This window comes from Pituophis catenifer, unplaced genomic scaffold (assembly GCF_029215685.1).
Source record: "Pituophis catenifer annectens isolate HBS135680 unplaced genomic scaffold, rPitCat1.0.hap2 SCAF_1, whole genome shotgun sequence".
Lineage (NCBI taxonomy): Eukaryota > Metazoa > Chordata > Lepidosauria > Squamata > Colubridae > Pituophis > Pituophis catenifer.
Window position 1 is genome coordinate 309,218,197 of NW_027256881.1, and position 18,353 is coordinate 309,236,549.

Sequence of the window (18,353 nt, forward strand, 5' to 3'; positions counted from 1 at the left end):
CGTAAACATTTTGACTTGGTGTATGTGTGAATCCAATTACTGATATTTTCATCCTACATGTCACAGATGTAATCTAGTAATCTGGAGTCAAGAAAAATGCAACCAGGTTGCTGCACTTCTGCTCTCTAGATCATTAGAGACTTACTAATACACTTTGTAATTCATAATCCTCCTTCACTGAAGCTGACATATGCAGTTCCTCTTCTAGTATATTGTTTTGGGTAGGTATTTTGGGGCAATATTCCCTACAGAAATAATATCACGGTGTAAGAGACTTTTTAAAAAGAACATATTCACTAGAATGAAACAAAAATGCTCATATCCACTCTAGTCATTTTAGTTCTTTGAATTAGTAACATGAATGAGATCATAAAATCTCCATGAACTGCAATTGCTTTTACGATTGGCATATAATCAATAGGAAGACAGTTTCAGCTAAAACATAGAATTATTTCTATTTTAATAGCCTTTTTACAATTTTATTTTGGAATTATAGTATATATCAATTAAGCCCTTTTGTAACTCAGTTTATGGGTAGGGTGGACTAGTCAACCAGGAAAAAAAATGTTTACAATATATGTGTAAACATGTGATTTGATATCAATCATTTGATAATAGCTCCATATCAAATGTATATCAAAGATTCAGAACCACTCCCAGAAATTATCCTTACCAGTCCAATAAAGATGTATTCAAACATGTGCCAAAACTTCAGGTTAGAATTGTGGATTGAAAATAAATTACATTCTTTTTGGGCTTACTGTATATCATGCTGAGGATGGTTTAAATGTGAATTGTGTGGGTCAGATATTATTTATGCTCAGTGAGCCTTATGCTTTGCAGACTTTTTTTTTTAAGTCTTTAGGGCAATTCTAGGAATGTGGGTAGCCCCAAAATAGTTCAGTGAGCATTGTAAGATCATCAGTGGCCACAGTCGGGTGAGGAGAAATGGAACAGGGTGAGTTTATGATGCTAATGTAGTTTGAAGAGTAATCCTTTATTTATTCTGACAAATGCAGGACATGAAAGAACAAAAATATAATTTTTGTAAAAGATTCTGCCAGCTGAGCACCTACAGCCAGCTATGAAAGTGATGGGATTAGAGAATTAGCATCCTGGGGTGGGGTCCTATGGAACTTTGTGACTCAGGGCAAAAATAATAATAAAAAGTTATTTGTTTTGATTTTATGCCACAAACTTTATTCTTTCTAAGAAAAGACACACCCTGCAACTGGGAAATGTAAAGTTTCTTTGCTCTGTCATCTACCTGTTTGCTGTCTTTTGAATTTTCTATAGAAATACAGTCAGGTCCAGAAATATTGGGACATCGACACAATTCTAACATCTTTGGCTCTATACACCACCACAATGGAGTTGGAATGAAACAAACACAATGTGCGTTAACTGCAGACTGTCAGCTTTAATTTGAGGGTATGTACATCCAACTCAGGTGAACGGTGTAGGACTTACAGCAGTTTGTATATGTGCCTCCCACTTGTTAAGGGACCAAAAGTAATGGGACAATTGGCTTCTCAGCTGTTCCATGGCCAGGTGTGTGATATTCCCTCATTACCCCAATTACAATGTGCAGATAAAAGGCCCAGAGTTCATTTCAAGTGTGCTATTTGCATTTGGAATCTGTTGCTGTCAACTGTCAAGATGAGATCCAAAGAGCTGTCACTATCCGTGAAGCAAGCCATCATTAGGCTGAAGAAACAAAACAAACCCATCAGAGAGATAGCAAGAACATTAGGCGTGGCCAAAACAACTGTTTGAAACATTCTCAAAAAGAAGGAATGCACCGGTGAGCTCAGCAACACCAAAAGACCTGGGAGACCACGGAAAACAAGTGTGGTGGATGACCGAAGAATTCTTTCCCTGGTGAAGAAAACACCCTTCACAACAGTTGGCCAGATCAAGAACACTCTCCAGGAGGTAGGTGTATGTGTGTCGAAGTCAACAATCAAGAGAAGACTTCACCAGAGTGAATACAGAGGGTTCACCACAAGATGTAAACCATTAGTGAGCCTCAAAAACAGGAAGGCCAGATTAGAGTTTGCAAAGCAACATCTAACAAAGCCTTCACAGTTCTGGAACAAGATCCTATGGACAGATGAGACCAAGATCAACTTTTACCAGAGTGATGGGAAGAGAAGAGTATGGAGAAGGAAAGGAATTGCTCATGATTCTAAGCATACCACCTCATCAGTGAAGCATGGTGGTGGTAGTGTCATGGCGTGGGCATGTATGGCTGCCAATGGAACTGGTTCTCTTGTATTTATTGATGATGTGACTGTTGACAAAAGCAGCAGGATGAATTCTGAAGTGTTTCGGGCAATATTATCTACTCACATTCAGCCAAATGCTGCAGAACTCATTGGACGGCGCTTCACAGTGCAGATGGACAATGACCCAAAGCATACTGCAAAAGCAACCAAAGAGGTTTTGAAGGGACAGAAGTGGAATGTTATGCAATGGCCAAGTCAATCACCTGACCTGAATCCCATTGAGCATGCATTTCACTTGCTGAAGACAAAACTGAAGGGAAAATGCCCCAAGAACAAGCAGGAACTGAAGACAGTTGCAGTAGAGGCCTGGCAGAGCATCACCAGGGATGAAACCCAGCGTCTGGTGATGTCTATGCGTTCCAGACTTCAGGCTGTGATTGACTGCAAAGGATTTGCAACCAAGTATTAAGAAGGGAAAGTTTGATTTATGATTATTATTCTGTCCCATTACTTTTGGTCCCTTAACAAGTGGGAGGCACATATGCAAACTGCTGTAAGTCCTACACCGTTCACCTGAGTTGGATGTACATACCCTCAAATTAAAGCTGACAGTCTGCAGTTAACGCACATTGTGTTTGTTTCATTCCAACTCCATTGTGGTGGTGTATAGAGCCAAAGATGTTAGAATTGTGTCGATGTCCCAATATTTCTGGACCTGACTGTAATTCGTTAGCTTTTGATATCTGTTTTACCAAAAATTTCCTGACAGTTAGAACAATTAATCAGTGGAACAACTTGCCTCCAGAAGTTGTAAATGCTCCAACACTGGAAGTTTTTAAGAAGAGATTACCATTTGTTCGAAGTGGTGTAGGGTTTCCTGCCTAAGCAGGAGGTTGGAACTAGAAGACCTCCAAGGTCCCTTCCAACTCTGTTATTCTGTTTTCTATTTTTGGTGCTCTCTGAGCTTGCTTGTTTTTTTGCAGACGTTTCATCCAAAGGTATCAAGGCTAATAGCCACTCATCTCCATGATTTTCATGTATTGGACAAACCTTGTTTTGAAACCAGCACCGTTATCTCATCACAGCAAATTCTAAACTTGAATTAATGTGTTATGTAAAAAACCTCTCATCAATAGGAGATGTTCCTCCTACTCTTCCATATGTTGCACAAGGATAAACTGAGATATAGAATTGTGTGGCCTCCCCCTGAAAAGAAAAAGAGCCAATTTTAAAACCCAACCCATCCCAACCCATAAGCAGAAAGGTAGGGAATGGATTGAAATATTAAACAATAAATGAACATTAGGGAAAGAAGTATTGGCATTTCCTCTATTATGACCAAGTGTATGGTATATAACTGCCCTTTCACATTTGTTATATCCCTGAGCTGGTACCTTCCTTTGTCACTAGTTTCAGGGGCAAGTCAAGATACCAGGACTTTTCTGTTATGGTTATAGTTTATCCTTGGGTACCACACAGAGGTAGTATTCAGCAGGTTCTGACCAGTTCTGGAGAAGCGGTAACGGAAATTTTGAGTAGTTCGGAGAACCGATAAATACCACCTCTGACTGGCCCTGCCCCCATCTATTCTCTGCCTCCCGAGTCCCAGCTGATCAGGAGGAAATGGAGATTTTGCAGTAACCTTCCCCTGCCATGCCCACCAAGCCACATCCACCAAGCCATGCCCACAGAACCAGTAGTAAAAAAATTTGAATCCCACCACTGGTACCACAGATTATATGTAATGGGCTTTCTGTGCTTTAATCTTTGAAGCCACCCAGTATCACCTTTGTGGGATGGGTAGCTATAAAAATCATATAAGTTCACAAATATATTCAGGTATTTATAAATAAAATAAAAATTGTAATTCTTGGTCTACTTTAGACTCTGGCCTTCTCATTCTCAAATCATTACTGTATTGATTTTGATGTTTATTCATATATTTTTATCTGTGTGATTTTTTTAATGATATAAACTTAAATGTAGCTATTATTAGTATTAGAAGTAGAAATAAAATTATTAAAATTACAAAATTTTAGTCATTATAGCAATTCAGAAAGTTTGGCTCAGATAAAGTTGTGATTTTGTTATTGAGTCTTGGACAGAGGAAAACTATCAGTTAAAATGAGAATTACTCTACCATTGAATGGGAAATTGGACAAATGCTTCTGATATTAATCTAATATGCTAGTGACTGAAAATAAAAATTCCTGAGGTAAGGAAGCAGATTGCGTGCCCAGAAGAACTAAATTAAAACTATTCCGGTTGTAACGAGCTGAGTCTACATCCACTTGGGCAGGAAGTTGATTTCCATCTACTTAGTTCTTCTCAGCAATAACCTGAAGAAACCATTTTAAACTGACCAGGATAGAATTGTGCTTTAATGCCATTTCCTGTGTTTCCTGCAGAGGTGTTTTCCAGTTTCTGGCATGCAAGCATTTTCAGACAAGCACTTTCAGAATACTGTACAATCCTTCTTCCCAACTGCATAGTGGGAACATAACCTCAAATGTTACAGGCACCAAAAGTAATGAAATTGCTACTTGATAAATCACACTTTCTGGAAAATTATAATTTGCGTAAAACAAAATTAATTTTAAAAGGCAAGCCTAGAGCATTCATAAATGTACAGTAGCATAATGTAACAATGATAACATTGCCAAATGTATTTTGACAAAATAATTTTTTTTATCCTCTTAGAAATATTCTTCCTGGTTAGTACTGGATGATTGAGTAGCGAATTCCAAGTGCTTGAGCATTATAATTAGAATTATAAGAATTCAGCATGCAGCTTTTTGTCTTTTTCCTTTTTACTGTGGGTATCAGTAAAGGTTTTGTTAGCTACCATTAGCACCCATTTCTCTAACTCCTGGTAAGGATGAACTGCCATGTGGCTTTTCCCCCAATTATTATAGTTATAATAATAACTAAAATAAGAGATAACCAGAACACTCCTAATGGAGTGAAGATTATGCTGTACTTCAAACAAAATGTAGACAAACAGGCAGAACTTCATTTTGGCCATTGACCAATAAAAGTAAAATCAATAAAATGAACAACACAAAACTACCTGTGCAATATGAGGCTTAGGTCACCAGCAGCCCTTTTGCATGGACTTTTGACCACAAAATAATTAACAGATTCTATCTTCAGGATGGTGTTTATTTCATTTATAAAATTTAGAAACCATCCATCTCACTATCCAAGGGACTCTGGGTGGCTTAGATACTGATACAGTATACCAGTGGCGTCAAACTTGCAGCGTCACATTGTCGTCACATGGTGTATCATGACTTTTTTCCCCTTTGCTAAACTGGGGGTTGGCGTGGCCAGCATGTGTCACATCCGGCCCATGGACCATGAGTTTCACCCCTGCAATAGACAATCCACCTTCATGTTTAAAGGTCTCATATCAGAAAGAAGGAGCTGTTACGTTACAACTTGCCCACATGGAGGAGACTTTGCATAACTTCTCTTCCATTCTCACCTTACAACCCTGAGTAGTGAAGGACATTTTACGTAGTACTGAGTTCTAGTCCTGCTTTAGGAATAAAAGCCAGCTGTGTGACCTTGGGTTAGTCACTTTCTTTCAGTGCATCCCTCCTCATAGGACTGTTGTGGGGAAAATAGAAGGAGGGGAAAGTGTTATGTATGTTCATTCCCCTGAGTTATTTATAAAAATAATCAAGGTGAGATAAAAACAATCAAATAAAAATATATCCTGGGTGTTTTTAAAAAAAAATTACATTTTTTTTTAAATTTGATTTATATGCCACCTTTCTCCAGAGACGCAGGGCGGCTTACAATGCATTAAGCAATAAACATTGACCACCAGGAAGCAGTATGCAATATGTTTTAACCTATTTGGGATCATCAGGCTTACATAGCTACAGATTTTTCTGAGCTTCAAACTCAAATGGTAGCTACTATGAACCATGAGTCCCGAATAAGATGAAACCAGTCAGATATCACTCCCTGGTGGTCAATACAAACCAGGGGTAGTATTCACTTACCTTTGCTACCGGTTCACAAATGTGAGCATGCACAAAATTTCCATAAATCAGGAAAAAAATCCTTGAAATGTTTCCCTAACACAAGATCAGATGATCACTGCACAATTGGAAAATCTGTACTGTTCTGCAGCAGGTTAAAGTTTGATTGACTGGATTAGGGGAAAATCCCTTTCCTTGATTCTACAATATATCTGAATATTTTGTGTGAAGTCATAACACTATTATGCAGCAATAGTGGCAGGAAATCTAACCATGATGTCCATTTCCTTTTCTATTGTTCTGTGGGTATAAATATATGAGAAAGAATGGCTTCCTGCAGTAACATATGAATCCCCAAAGCTGACCTCCTTGTACAATGTCACTAGCAGAATTTGCCATGAAACATTGCAGAGTTATGCATTTGCTCAGGGTTGGAACCTTATTCTTGTCAAGGATGCTTAACTCTTTTCTCCTCCTCAATCCATCTGTCACTTTTCTTCAACAGGGTCTTCACTGAAGACCCTGTTGTTCCGCCAGGCAGGGCTGTCAATATAATAATTTTAAATTGGGGTATTTTAATTTTTAGGGTTTTAAATCGGCCAAATCTATTTAATTATTTTAATTTTTAATTATTGTTGTGTCTTGTGTTTTTAAATTGGCTGTACACCGCCCTGAGTCCTTCAGGAGAAGGGCGGTATAGAAATAAAATAATAATAATAATAATAATAATAATAATAATAATAATAATAATAATAATAATAATTATTATTATTATTATTATTATTATTATTATTATTATTATTATTATTATTATTATTATTAATTGATAAACCCAGATTCTATATTATAATCCATATTCCTGGATTACTAGGAAATCTTACTAGGTCACTAGATCACCTCACTTGTTTTTCTGCAGTTTTTCAAAATGTGGGCTTTATCTAAGCTTCTTCATAATCTTCCATTGCTGCTATTTGATTAGGTGGCCATGGAATGGAACATTCTTACAGAGGTTATAGCCATCTGAAGTCCTGTAGGATTTTACCACATGGTAATAGTTTTTATTTGTATGTACAGCAAAATAAGTCTCACTGAGTTCAGATTTCAAGCTAAGACTTCAGTCCCATCCATGCTACCTTGGAGTAACTCAGCACTACGTACATCAGAGATATGGTGCTGAGATATCTACATCTATATATCTATATTATCTATCTATATTGATATGGATATGGATATGGATATGGAGATAGAGATAGAGATAGAGATAGAGATAGAGATAGAGATAGAGATAGAGATAGAGATAGAGATAGAGATAGAGATAATCTAAGATCCACAAATAACACATTACACGAGAGGTATGTCTCTGGTTTATGTTCCCCAGAATAAGGCAAGTCAGACTTCAAAGCAGTATTCTGCACCTTTTTTTTATGGCTGGACACTTACTATCCATTTTCTCCTTATAAGTCTTTAACTACCAATTCACAATGATTGAACCGAGTTAACTCATTCCCAAATAGGTTACACTGACCACTATTCACCAGTCCCTGAAAGTACATCTGCATGAAATATCCTAGCCAATTATCCAGCCTTATTTCATCAAATTAAAAACAGACCAGTGGTGGGTTTCAAATTTTTTTACTACCGGTTCTCTGGGCATGGCTTGGTGGGCGTGGCATAGCTTGGTGGGCGTGGCTTGGTGGCATGGCTTGGTGGGCATGGCAGGGGAAGGATACTGTAAAATCTCCATTCCCACCCCAATCAAGGGGAAGGTTATTGCAAAATCCCCATTTCTTCCTGATCAACTGGGAATTGGGAGGCAGAGAATAGATGGGGGTGGGGCTAGTCAGAATTTTTACTACCAGTTTTCCGAACTACTCAAAATTTCTGCTACCGGTTCTCCATAACTGGTCAGAACCTGCTGAAATCCACCTCTGAAACAGACTATCATTAAGTCAAATTAAAAAAAAAAAAGTCAGGACAATTTATGAAAAGTGACTAAAAGATTATTCCCCAGCTTTCACCCCTCCACCTTCCCCCAACTAGCAGGAAATCAATCATTTTCTGTAATGTGGGACAGGTTTGGGCAAATGTTAATATGTTTATTCATCAGTTAAGCTGCCCAGCTAACAGATTCCATTAATTGGGATAGAGAAGAAGGTGAAGCAGAAGGAAACATTTCCACTACTCCTACTTTATTCAATCCTTCCTCCATACAACATACCTGTCAAGCTATATCTGAATACGAGTCTTGTAGTCTTCTGAAAGAATACTAAACGATGTCCACAAATTCCATGACTACCCCAAAACATAATAGTGGCATGTATTTGCATATGAAAATACAAAAGCATAAATAATCTTGAACTTATCTTCAAAAAATAATTTGTTTATGATGATATAGATCAGCAGAGGTGGGTTTCAGCAGGTTCTGACCAGTTCTGGAGAACCAATAGTGGAAATTTTGAGTAGTTCAGAGAACCGGTAGTAAAAATTCTGACTGATCCCGCCCCCTTTTATTTTCTGCCTCCCAAGTCCCAGCTGATTGGGAGGGAATGGAGATTTTGCAGTATCCTTCCCCTGGATTGGGGAGGGAATGGAGATTAAACAGTATCCTTCCCCTGCCACGCCCACCAAGCCACATCCACCAAGCCATGCCACTCCCACCAAGCCACACAGAACCGGTAGTAAAAAAATTTGAAACCCACCACTGTAGATCAGGGGTGTCCAACCTTGGCAATTTTAAGACCCCTGTTGGCAGGCGAACTCTGGGAGTTGAAGTCCACAAGTCTTAAAGTTACCAAGGTAGGATACCCCGACATACTGTAGATACTCCCAGGGTGACTGCAAATGTCTACAAGACAACCCAGCAATAGACATTAAGCTTGAAATGAACACAGGGGTGAAATGCTACTGGTTCGGGCCAGTTCACCTGAACCGGTAGTAAAAAATGCTACTGGTTTGCCAAACCGGTAGTTAAAAATGCTTTAAAAAGTTAAAAAAGAAAAGTTCCGACGATCGCATATCACTCAGCTGATCATTGGAACCTTTTTTTTTTTACTTTTTTAAAGCATTTTTTACTACCAGTTCAGGCAAATAGGTAGTAAAAAAATGCTTTAAAAAAGTAAAAAAAAAAAGGTTCTGATGATTGTGCGGCACAGCTGTGATCGTCGGAACCTTTTTTTTTTTACTTTTTTAAAGCATTTTTTTTACCTATTTGCCTGTACCAGTAGTAAGAAATGCTTTAAAAAAGTTTTTTAAAAGGTTCCCAAAATCACGCATCACAGCTGATTTCCTCCCTCCCATCCCTGCTGTTCTACTTACCTTCCCAAGCTTCCTTTTGGTGTGTACTGTGTATGCGCACATAGTGCGCGTTTGGTGCAAACTGTGAATGCTTGGCACGCAGTGTGCATGCGCGACCAGTGAACCGGTAGCAAACCAGTTCAGATTTCACCACTGAATAAACAAGAGTCAATAATAAAGTCTCAACAATAACTTGGAGCAGCCAAACACAACATTATGTTAGTGTTACTGAAGTTTTGCAGGTGGATAGGATGATTTTTAAATTTCATCCTACATCTACAGTCAGGTCCATAAATATTGGGACATCGACACAATTCTAACATCTTTGGCTCTATACACCACCACAATGGAGTTGGAATGAAACAAACACCATGTGCTTTAACTGCAGACTGTCAGCTTTAATTTGAGGGTATGTACATCCAACTCGGGTGAACTGTGTAGGACTTACAGCAGTTTGTATATGTGCCTCCCACTTGTTAAGGGACCAAAAGTAATGGGACAATTGGCTTCTCAGCTGTTCCATGGCCAGGTGTGTGATATTCCCTCATTACCCCAATTACAATGTGCAGATAAAAGGCCCAGAGTTCATTTCAAGTGTGCTATTTGCATTTGGAATCTGTTGCTGTCAACTCTCAAAATGAGATCCAAAGAGCTGTCACTATCAGTGAAGCAAGCCATCATTAGGCTGAAGAAACAAAACAAACCCATCAGAGAGATAGCAAGAACATTAGGCGTGGCCAAAACAACTGTTTGAAACATTCTCAAAAAGAAGGAATGCACCGGTGAGCTCAGCAACACCAAAAGACCCGAGAGACCACGGAAAACAAGTGTGGTGGATGACCGAAGAATTCTTCCCCTGGTGAAGAAAACACCCTTCACAACAGTTGGCCAGATCAAGAACACTCTCCAGGAGGTAGGTGTATGTGTGTCAAAGTCAACAATCAAGAGAAGACTTCACCAGAGTGAATACAGAGGGTTCACCACAAGATGTAAACCATTGGTGAGCCTCAAAAACAGGAAGGCCAGATTAGAGTTTGCCAAACAACATCTAACAAAGCCTTCACAGTTCTGGAACAAGATCCTATGGACAGATGAGACCAAGATCAACTTGTACCAGAGTGATGGGAAGAGAAGAGTATGGAGAAGGAAAGGAACTGCTCATGATCCTAAGCATACCACCTTATCAGTGAAGCATGGTGGTGGTAGTGTCATGGCGTGGGCATGTATGGCTGCCAATGAAACTGGTTCTCTTGTATTTATTGATGATGTGACTGCTGACAAAAGCAGCAGGATGAATTCTGAAGTGTTTCGGGCAATATTATCTGCTCACATTCAGCCAAATGCTGCAGAACTCATTGGATAGCGCTTCACAGTGCAGATGGACAATGACCCAAAGCATACTGCAAAAGCAACCAAAGAGTTTTTGAAGGGACAGAAGTGGAATGTTATGCAATGGCCAAGTCTATCACCTGACCTGAATCCCATTGAGCATGCATTTCACTTGCTGAAGACAAAACTGAAGGGAAAATGCCCCAAGAACAAGCAGGAACTGAAGACAGTTGCAGTAGAGGCCTGGCAGAGCATCACCAGGGATGAAACCCAGCGTCTGGTGATGTCTATGCATTCCAGACTTCAGGCTGTGATTGACTGCAAAGGATTTGCAACCAAATATTAAGAAGGGAAAGTTTGATTTATGATTATTATTCTGTCCCATTACTTTTGGTCCCTTAACAAGTGGGAGGCACATATGCAAACTGCCGTAAGTCCTACACCGTTCACCTGAGTTGGATGTACATACCCTTAAATTAAAGCTGACAGTCTGCAGTTAAAGCACATTGTGTTTGTTTCATTCCAACTCCATTGTGGTGGTGTATAGAGCCAAAGATGTTAGAATTGTGTCGATGTCCCAATATTTATGGACCTGACTGTACATTGTACCTTTGGCTTCATTGATATACTATCAAAGTAGGAATTGCTATTAACAAGAACACATCTCTGTAATATTTTCCTTAGCATCTTGCAGTGTTGCCATCTGTCTGGTAAACTCACAAGATTTGTTTTTCTCGCCATGTATATGTATACATCCAAACTAGACTGCATTGTTTCTCTGAATCATAGAATATATGTGGGTATGTGAGTATATGCATAATTTTGTATTTGTTTATTTTGCCATGTTTATGTAGTATATATTGGGGGTGGTGACCCTTTGAGAGCTGTATGCAACAAAATTTTATTTTAATGTATGCCAATTAGTGTACATTTAAAGTGACAATAAAGTTATTCTAAGTTGTAAGTCTAAGTTCCTGGCACATTTAATTGTTTTACTTGCCCCAAACAGTTTCTTCTAATAGAACTGAATTCCATCCTTATTGTTGCATCTGGAGGATGCACATGTGACAAGGACGGAGCAGCCGATTGGCCCGATCGACGGCTACCAGCCAGCGGGAAATGGGCGTGTCCTGATTGGCCCAGCCGCTGACGGCTCTGCATATTTAAGAGCTGTCAGTGCCTTAGAAGCTACCCTGCTCTCCAAGGTCCTCAGCACCGAGCGGGTCTGATGTTAGCTGTTGTTGTTAATAAAAGTTATTATTAATTCGCCTTGCCTCCACTCTCATACATTGTTCTCAGTACAGAACAGTTATTTTTTTATTTAAGATTTGATTTTTAAATATTGCACTAAACAGGGATCAAATCCTCTTTTTTTATTTTTCAGCACTGAAGCAACAACTATCATGGCTGAGCACGGTACAGCCCTTCCTAATGGTACAGTCAGCTGGAGTACACCACCTTCCACAGACTGCCCTTGGCCAGAAGACTGGCAATGGTTGTTACGTGCCTTGCCTGCCTTTCTCTGGTTTCTTACTGTAGTGGGAATACTGGGGAATTTATTTGTTCTCAGTGTCTGGTGCTTCCATAAGAGCCGCTCCACTGTGGCTGAAATTTACCTGGCAAATTTAGCAGCAGCTGACCTTCTGTTGCTCTGTGGGTTGCCTTTCTGGGCTATCAACACAGCCAACATGTTCCGTTGGCCATTTGGGCTCATACTTTGCAAAATCATCAACTCATTCCTTGTTATCAACTTATATTCAAGCATTTATTTTGTGGTCATGGTGAGCATTGATCGCTACTTGGTCTTGGTGAAAACAATGTCTCTGGGACGCATGCGCCAGCCAAGGTATGCCAAATGGAACTGCTTCGTGATTTGGGTTTCTGCCCTTTTACTTTGCTTTCCTCCTCTGGCATTCAGGTCATTAAAGGATGTGGAAGGATATGAGGGTATGATCTGTGTTTTGGACTATCCTTCTGTTTTTCAGTGGACAATTACCACAGCCATTTTGTTGAACACAGTGGGCTTTCTGATACCAGTCTGTATCATTACCTACTGTTCTGTTCAAATCATCCAAGTTTTACAAAACCGTGACATCCAAAAGATCAAAACTATTCAGACCGAGAAAAAAGCCACCATACTGGTTTTTGCAGTCCTTCTTCTATTTATCATCTGTTGGCTTCCATTCCAGGTCACTACATTCATAGATATGTTATATCAAATAGGTGTCATTTCGGGTTGTGATGTAGAACAAGGCATTATTGTGGCTAGCCAGATTGCTGTCGATTGCGGTTTCATCAACAGTTGTCTTAATCCAATCGTCTATGTCATTGTCGGCAAACATTTTCAAAGGAAATGCAAGGAAGTCTACTTTGGCAGAGTTCTTCGAAGACCTAGCTCAGCACCATCAATGACAACCATGGAAATTCCCCGTATTTCCTTTTCAGCAGACAATCAAAGGAAAAAATCTGCTGCTAGTTTATCCCCAAAACATAATTTGCTTATTTCATGAAAAAAAAGATAAGAAATTAAGTAAAATTATGGTTTTATGTAGAATCTCATTTTCAGTGATAAAGACTAATTTATTGCTGATTAAAGTTTGTGGAAGATGACATTGGTTTGCATAGGATGCCAGCTCCAGTCAATGAATGGGGCTCAGTTAGTATGTTTGTACATATTTGCTTGTATATATGTGCATGTGTGTATATCAAATATCTGCATCAGATATCAGATTCTGAAGATCCTTTTCAAAAAACAAAAATATTTCTGCAAAGAAAAAATATGTATGTCTTCTATAGTATTTTAATAGGGAGTTCAAAGATGCTCAAATACTTGGGAAATCTTCTGATGCACCCCTTTGCTCTGGAATCCTTGCTCTTCTGCCATAGGAAGAAGAGCCATTGTATAGGCTCTATTTGGCTTGAACATGAGAGTTAGCCCAAATCCTATCCAGATTGCCCAGTGAATATACAAAAAGGAGAAGATGACAGCTCCTGCTGTGACTTCCATGCAAAAAGCTCCAAGTTACAACACATTTTGTGTCATTTCCAAGCATTTACTTTCCTGCCAGATCAGTTGTGCAACTGTTTACCCATAAGGCAGGGGTGAAATTTGAAATTTTTCCCTACTGGTTCTGTACACGTGGCTTGGTGGGCGTGGCAGGGGAAGGATACTGCAAAATCTCCAGTCCCACCCCACTCCTGGGGGAAAGATATTGCAAAATCTTCATTCCCATCCCATTCTGGGGCCAGCCAAAGGTGGTATTTGCCGGTTCTCCAAACTACTCAAAATTTCCGCTACTGGTTCTCCAGAACCTGTCAGAACCTGCTAAATGTCACCTCTGCCATAAGACCCCCCCCCTTTTTTTAAATTTGATTTATATGCAGCCCTTCTCCGGAGACTCAGAGCGGCTTACAATGTGCTAAGCAATAGCCTTCATCCTTTTGTATATTTATACAAAGTCAGCTTATTGCCCCCACAACTGGGTCCTCAATTTACCTACCTTAGAAAGGATGGAAGGCTGAGTCAACCTTGAGCCTGGCGAGATTCGAACCTGCAGTAATTGCAGGCAGCTGGTCTTAATAACAGGGTGCTTTAGACCACTGTGCTACCAAGGCTCTTTTAACGAAGTCTGGCACTCAGGAAGCAGAAAAGAAAGAAACCGAATATTTTTCAACTTGGGACTTATTTTATCAATGGTTAGCTGACAAAAACAGAAGTTAAAAACAGGGAAATATATAGAAAGATCAGTGATATAAGGAAGGTATGTTAAATTGGTTAAACAAATATTATGGTTATTATTATTATTAATATCACCCTGTTTCCCCAAAAATAAGATATCGCCTGATAATAAGCCCAATCAGACTTTTGAGCGCATAAGCCTCCCCCCCCCCCAAAATAAGTCCTCCCCGAAAATATTTAAAGATGTACACAGCCGGTCCCTGCCATTTCCTCTGGTTAGGTTTAGGGAGACAGAGCTGGAAATCAGGTAAGAAGGCAAGAGGAGCCCTTCTTGCTCCACATGCCCCAAAATAATAAGACCTCCCTGAAAATAAGGCCAAGCACTTATTTTGGGGTTCAAAAAAATATAAGACAGGGTCTTATTTTTGGGGAAACATGGTATTAGAATTGATATTAATGCAATGAATATTGTTGTAAACACTTTGATTATTATTTTCTAAAATGATTTGTACCCAGACAACACACTGTTCAATTGAAATTGGAAATTTTGTATGTTAAAAATAAAATAAAAACTTAATATATATTTTTAAAAAAGGAAGCAGCCCTGCCATGATGAATAGTTCAGACCCACATGTACATGTTCAGTTCTTATTCACCATGATTGGGAGCTAAAGCTATATATGTAGCCCTTAACATATGACCACTATTGTGCCCCAAATTTATGTTGCTAAGTGAGACATTTGTTAAGTGAGTTATGCCCCACTTCCTTGCCACATTCGTTAAGTGAATCACTGCGGTTGTTAAGTTAGTAACACGGTTGTTAAGTGAATCTGGCTTCCCCATTGACTTTGCTTGTCAGAAAGGTCACAAATGATGATCTCATGACCCCAAGACAATGCAACCATCAAAAATCTGAACTAGTTGTCAAGCATCTGAATGCAAATCACATGACCATAGAGATGCTGCAATGGTCATAAGTATGGGAAAACGGTCATAAGTCACTTTTTTCAGTGCCGTTGTAACTTTGAACAGTCACTAAATGAACTGTTGTAAGTTGAGGACTACCTATAATAGCTGTTGTGGCCCGTACGCGGCCTGTGTGGTTGGTGGCTGATTCGGATAGCGAGGAGGCTGGTGTGGTGCTGCACCAGCAGCCTGTGCAGCTGGCACTCGAGTAGGATAATGAGGCTGGAGAAGATGTGGTGCCAGAGGCGGGGATTCAGCCAGGGCCTTCAGAACCTCCAGAAGCTCCCTTAAGTGAAGAGGACAAAGAGGAGGAGCCTCTTCTCGATGCACAGGCGCACAGAGCTGCCAAAAGGCAGGAGGCTCCTCAGGAGGAGGTCTCCTCAAGAGTAAGGCTTGGGGCTAATTGGCCACTCCCTTAGCCTATTTAAGGAGGAATGCCTGAAGCAATTTGCAGGGAAGAACTTCGTTCACTCTCCTTCGTGCCTTGATCTTAGTTCTCTGCAAATTGCTTCTGGGCTTTCTGCCAACCATAGTAAGATCAAGATAATTTATTCTTTGGATTCTTGTAGGCTGTTGAGAAAGTTAATTAACAGTCTTTGTTTGAAAGAAAAAACTGATTTAATTTAGTAAACTAAGGTTTGTACAGACTTTGTGTGTGCTGCGTTCTTTGGGGTCCCTAGCTGGGGCAGAACAATAGCCACCTAGAGTTGCTTCAGTAATTCAGTTGCCTAATAAAGTGATAAACCTCCACCTGCTCTGTCTATAGATGTTAATGGGTCTGGCGGCTAATGGGCATAGCAAGGGGCAGATAGTTATGAGGCATAGGGAAGGGTCTGGAAGTACTGGCCCTATTGTTCCATGACATCAGCCAGCAGAAATCAACAGTGCTCTTCTTTTTAGTGTGGCTAGTCCTGAATGTAGTAAAAGTGTGAAGTGCCAGATTACCCCTTTTTTCCTCAGTGAACCACTAGCATCTAGAGAAGAGTCTAAAAGCAGTGGTTCTTTTCACCTGAATGCTATTACATTGGCAATATACATATAATCAATTGCTCCACCTTACAGTAAGGTGAGTGGAAGGCAGACCGAGATAGCTATGTTTTGTCAGAGACTAACTAAGGCTTTCAACTGCAAAACTTGAATCATGTTCATATTTTACATGCTGTCTTAACTCAGTTGTAAATCTGTATTTCTTTGAGTGGATTTGTTTGCCACTGAAACGATGAATTATGAATATTTGTGTTGTTTCTATTGCTTTACTTGATTTGTATACACATATGTTTGTAAATATAAATGCTCATGAACACATGTAATTTTTTAAATGGTCTATTGCTTTGAAAACAGTTTTCTTGTAGAAAATGTTTTGTCCTGTAGAATTTACTATGCTATCTCTTGCTCACTTAGGAATCAATCCATTCTCTAAATTCCAAAATTGTTATTTTGTAATAATATTATTATGTAATTAAGGTCTTGAGCTGTGTTTGGCACATGTTAAATAAAATTAATATATGCTGAAATTCTATTTTATTTAATCAGATGTTACGAATTCTAGAATTTTGTATTTTCTAGCATTCTCCATGTAGGTTCCAGAAAAGTAATGGGATGGACACAGTCTATCTATTCAGTAGAATCACATAGTGTTTTGCATTACAACTTCATCCGTTCACATAATCATGTTAGCTGCATCGAAACAGTATTTGTTCTGAAATACTCAAAAGTATTTCGTGAAATGTTCAAAAGAACGAATTGAAATTCAGGATGATAAGCTGTTGACACTGTGATTTTCATACCAGGGATATAGCACTGCAAGAGTTGCTGAATTATCTCCCAGTATCTTTCTTTCCTGGTGATTATGGTAGGAATTGTAGCTCAACCACATCTAAGTTCTCCACTAACTCCTAATTTATAACCTTCATTGTTCACATGTTTTCAGGTATAAAGATATAAACATGTTAAAGAGACTTGCCTGGAGTCATTCAGATGGATGGTGCTTCCCATTATATAATCTTCTATCTTAACTTGGGTAGACTGAAAGTATGTTGAGATTTAATGACAAATAGCTAGGAGAGCCACTCTATGTCAGCAAGCTGCTCTAAATCTCAAATACTTGATTATAACAAAATAGCCGTGCACATACATATACTAGTAGGTCAAATATTTTTAATCAAGGTTTGTTGAATAAATCACAATGGCTGATTTGCACACAAGCTATCATATTTGCACAGTCAAAGCAAACAGCACTATGACTTAATAAATCCTTCAGATAACTTTTTACTTCTATGAACTTGAGGCAAAAGTACCATGAGTTTAGCTTAATCATAGTACTAAAAGGAACCTCTGAGCTTCAAAATATGGATAAAGGCACCCTCCTTTTTATTTATAATAGCAATAGCACTTAAACTTATATACCGCTTCACAGTGCTTTATAGCCCTCTCTAAGTGGTTTACAGAGTCAGCGTATTGCCCCCAACAATCTGGGTCCTCATTTTACTGACCTTGGAAGGATGGAAGGTTGAATCAACCTTGAACCTGGTGAGATTTGAACTGCCAAATTGCAGGCAGCCGGCAGTCAGCAGAAGTAGCCTGCAGTACTGCACTCTAACCACTGTGCCACCGTGGCTCAAGCAGATGTCTTGCACGGCCCAGCTGGTAACAATCTTGCCAGCCTAGTCGTTTGTCTAGCTAGGGCCCGACAAATGCAGAGTATTTTTGCAATTTGGATATATTTGAAAGAAAATATATCTTTGAATATTTGATTGACTATTCAGACATTCAAAACAAAATATAAAATTAATTCTAAGCACTGCCAGCCCATTTCTCTAAAACATGAATGTGTGTACAGTAATATGTAAACAATATTGTATTGTA

The 18,353-nt window shown here is 39.2% G+C and overlaps 1 protein-coding gene across 1 annotated transcript; it reads left to right on the plus strand.

Annotated features, from left to right (window-relative positions):
* The first annotated feature begins 4,657 nt into the window (after positions 1-4,657).
* Positions 4,658-13,353, plus strand: LOC139308102 (B2 bradykinin receptor-like). The gene is made up of 2 exons (XM_070931543.1): positions 4,658-4,755; positions 12,228-13,353. The coding sequence occupies exon 2, from the start codon at positions 12,247-12,249 to the stop codon at positions 13,351-13,353; it is 1,107 nt and encodes a 368-aa protein (XP_070787644.1). The 5' UTR covers positions 4,658-4,755; positions 12,228-12,246.
* The last annotated feature ends 5,000 nt before the right edge of the window (positions 13,354-18,353 follow it).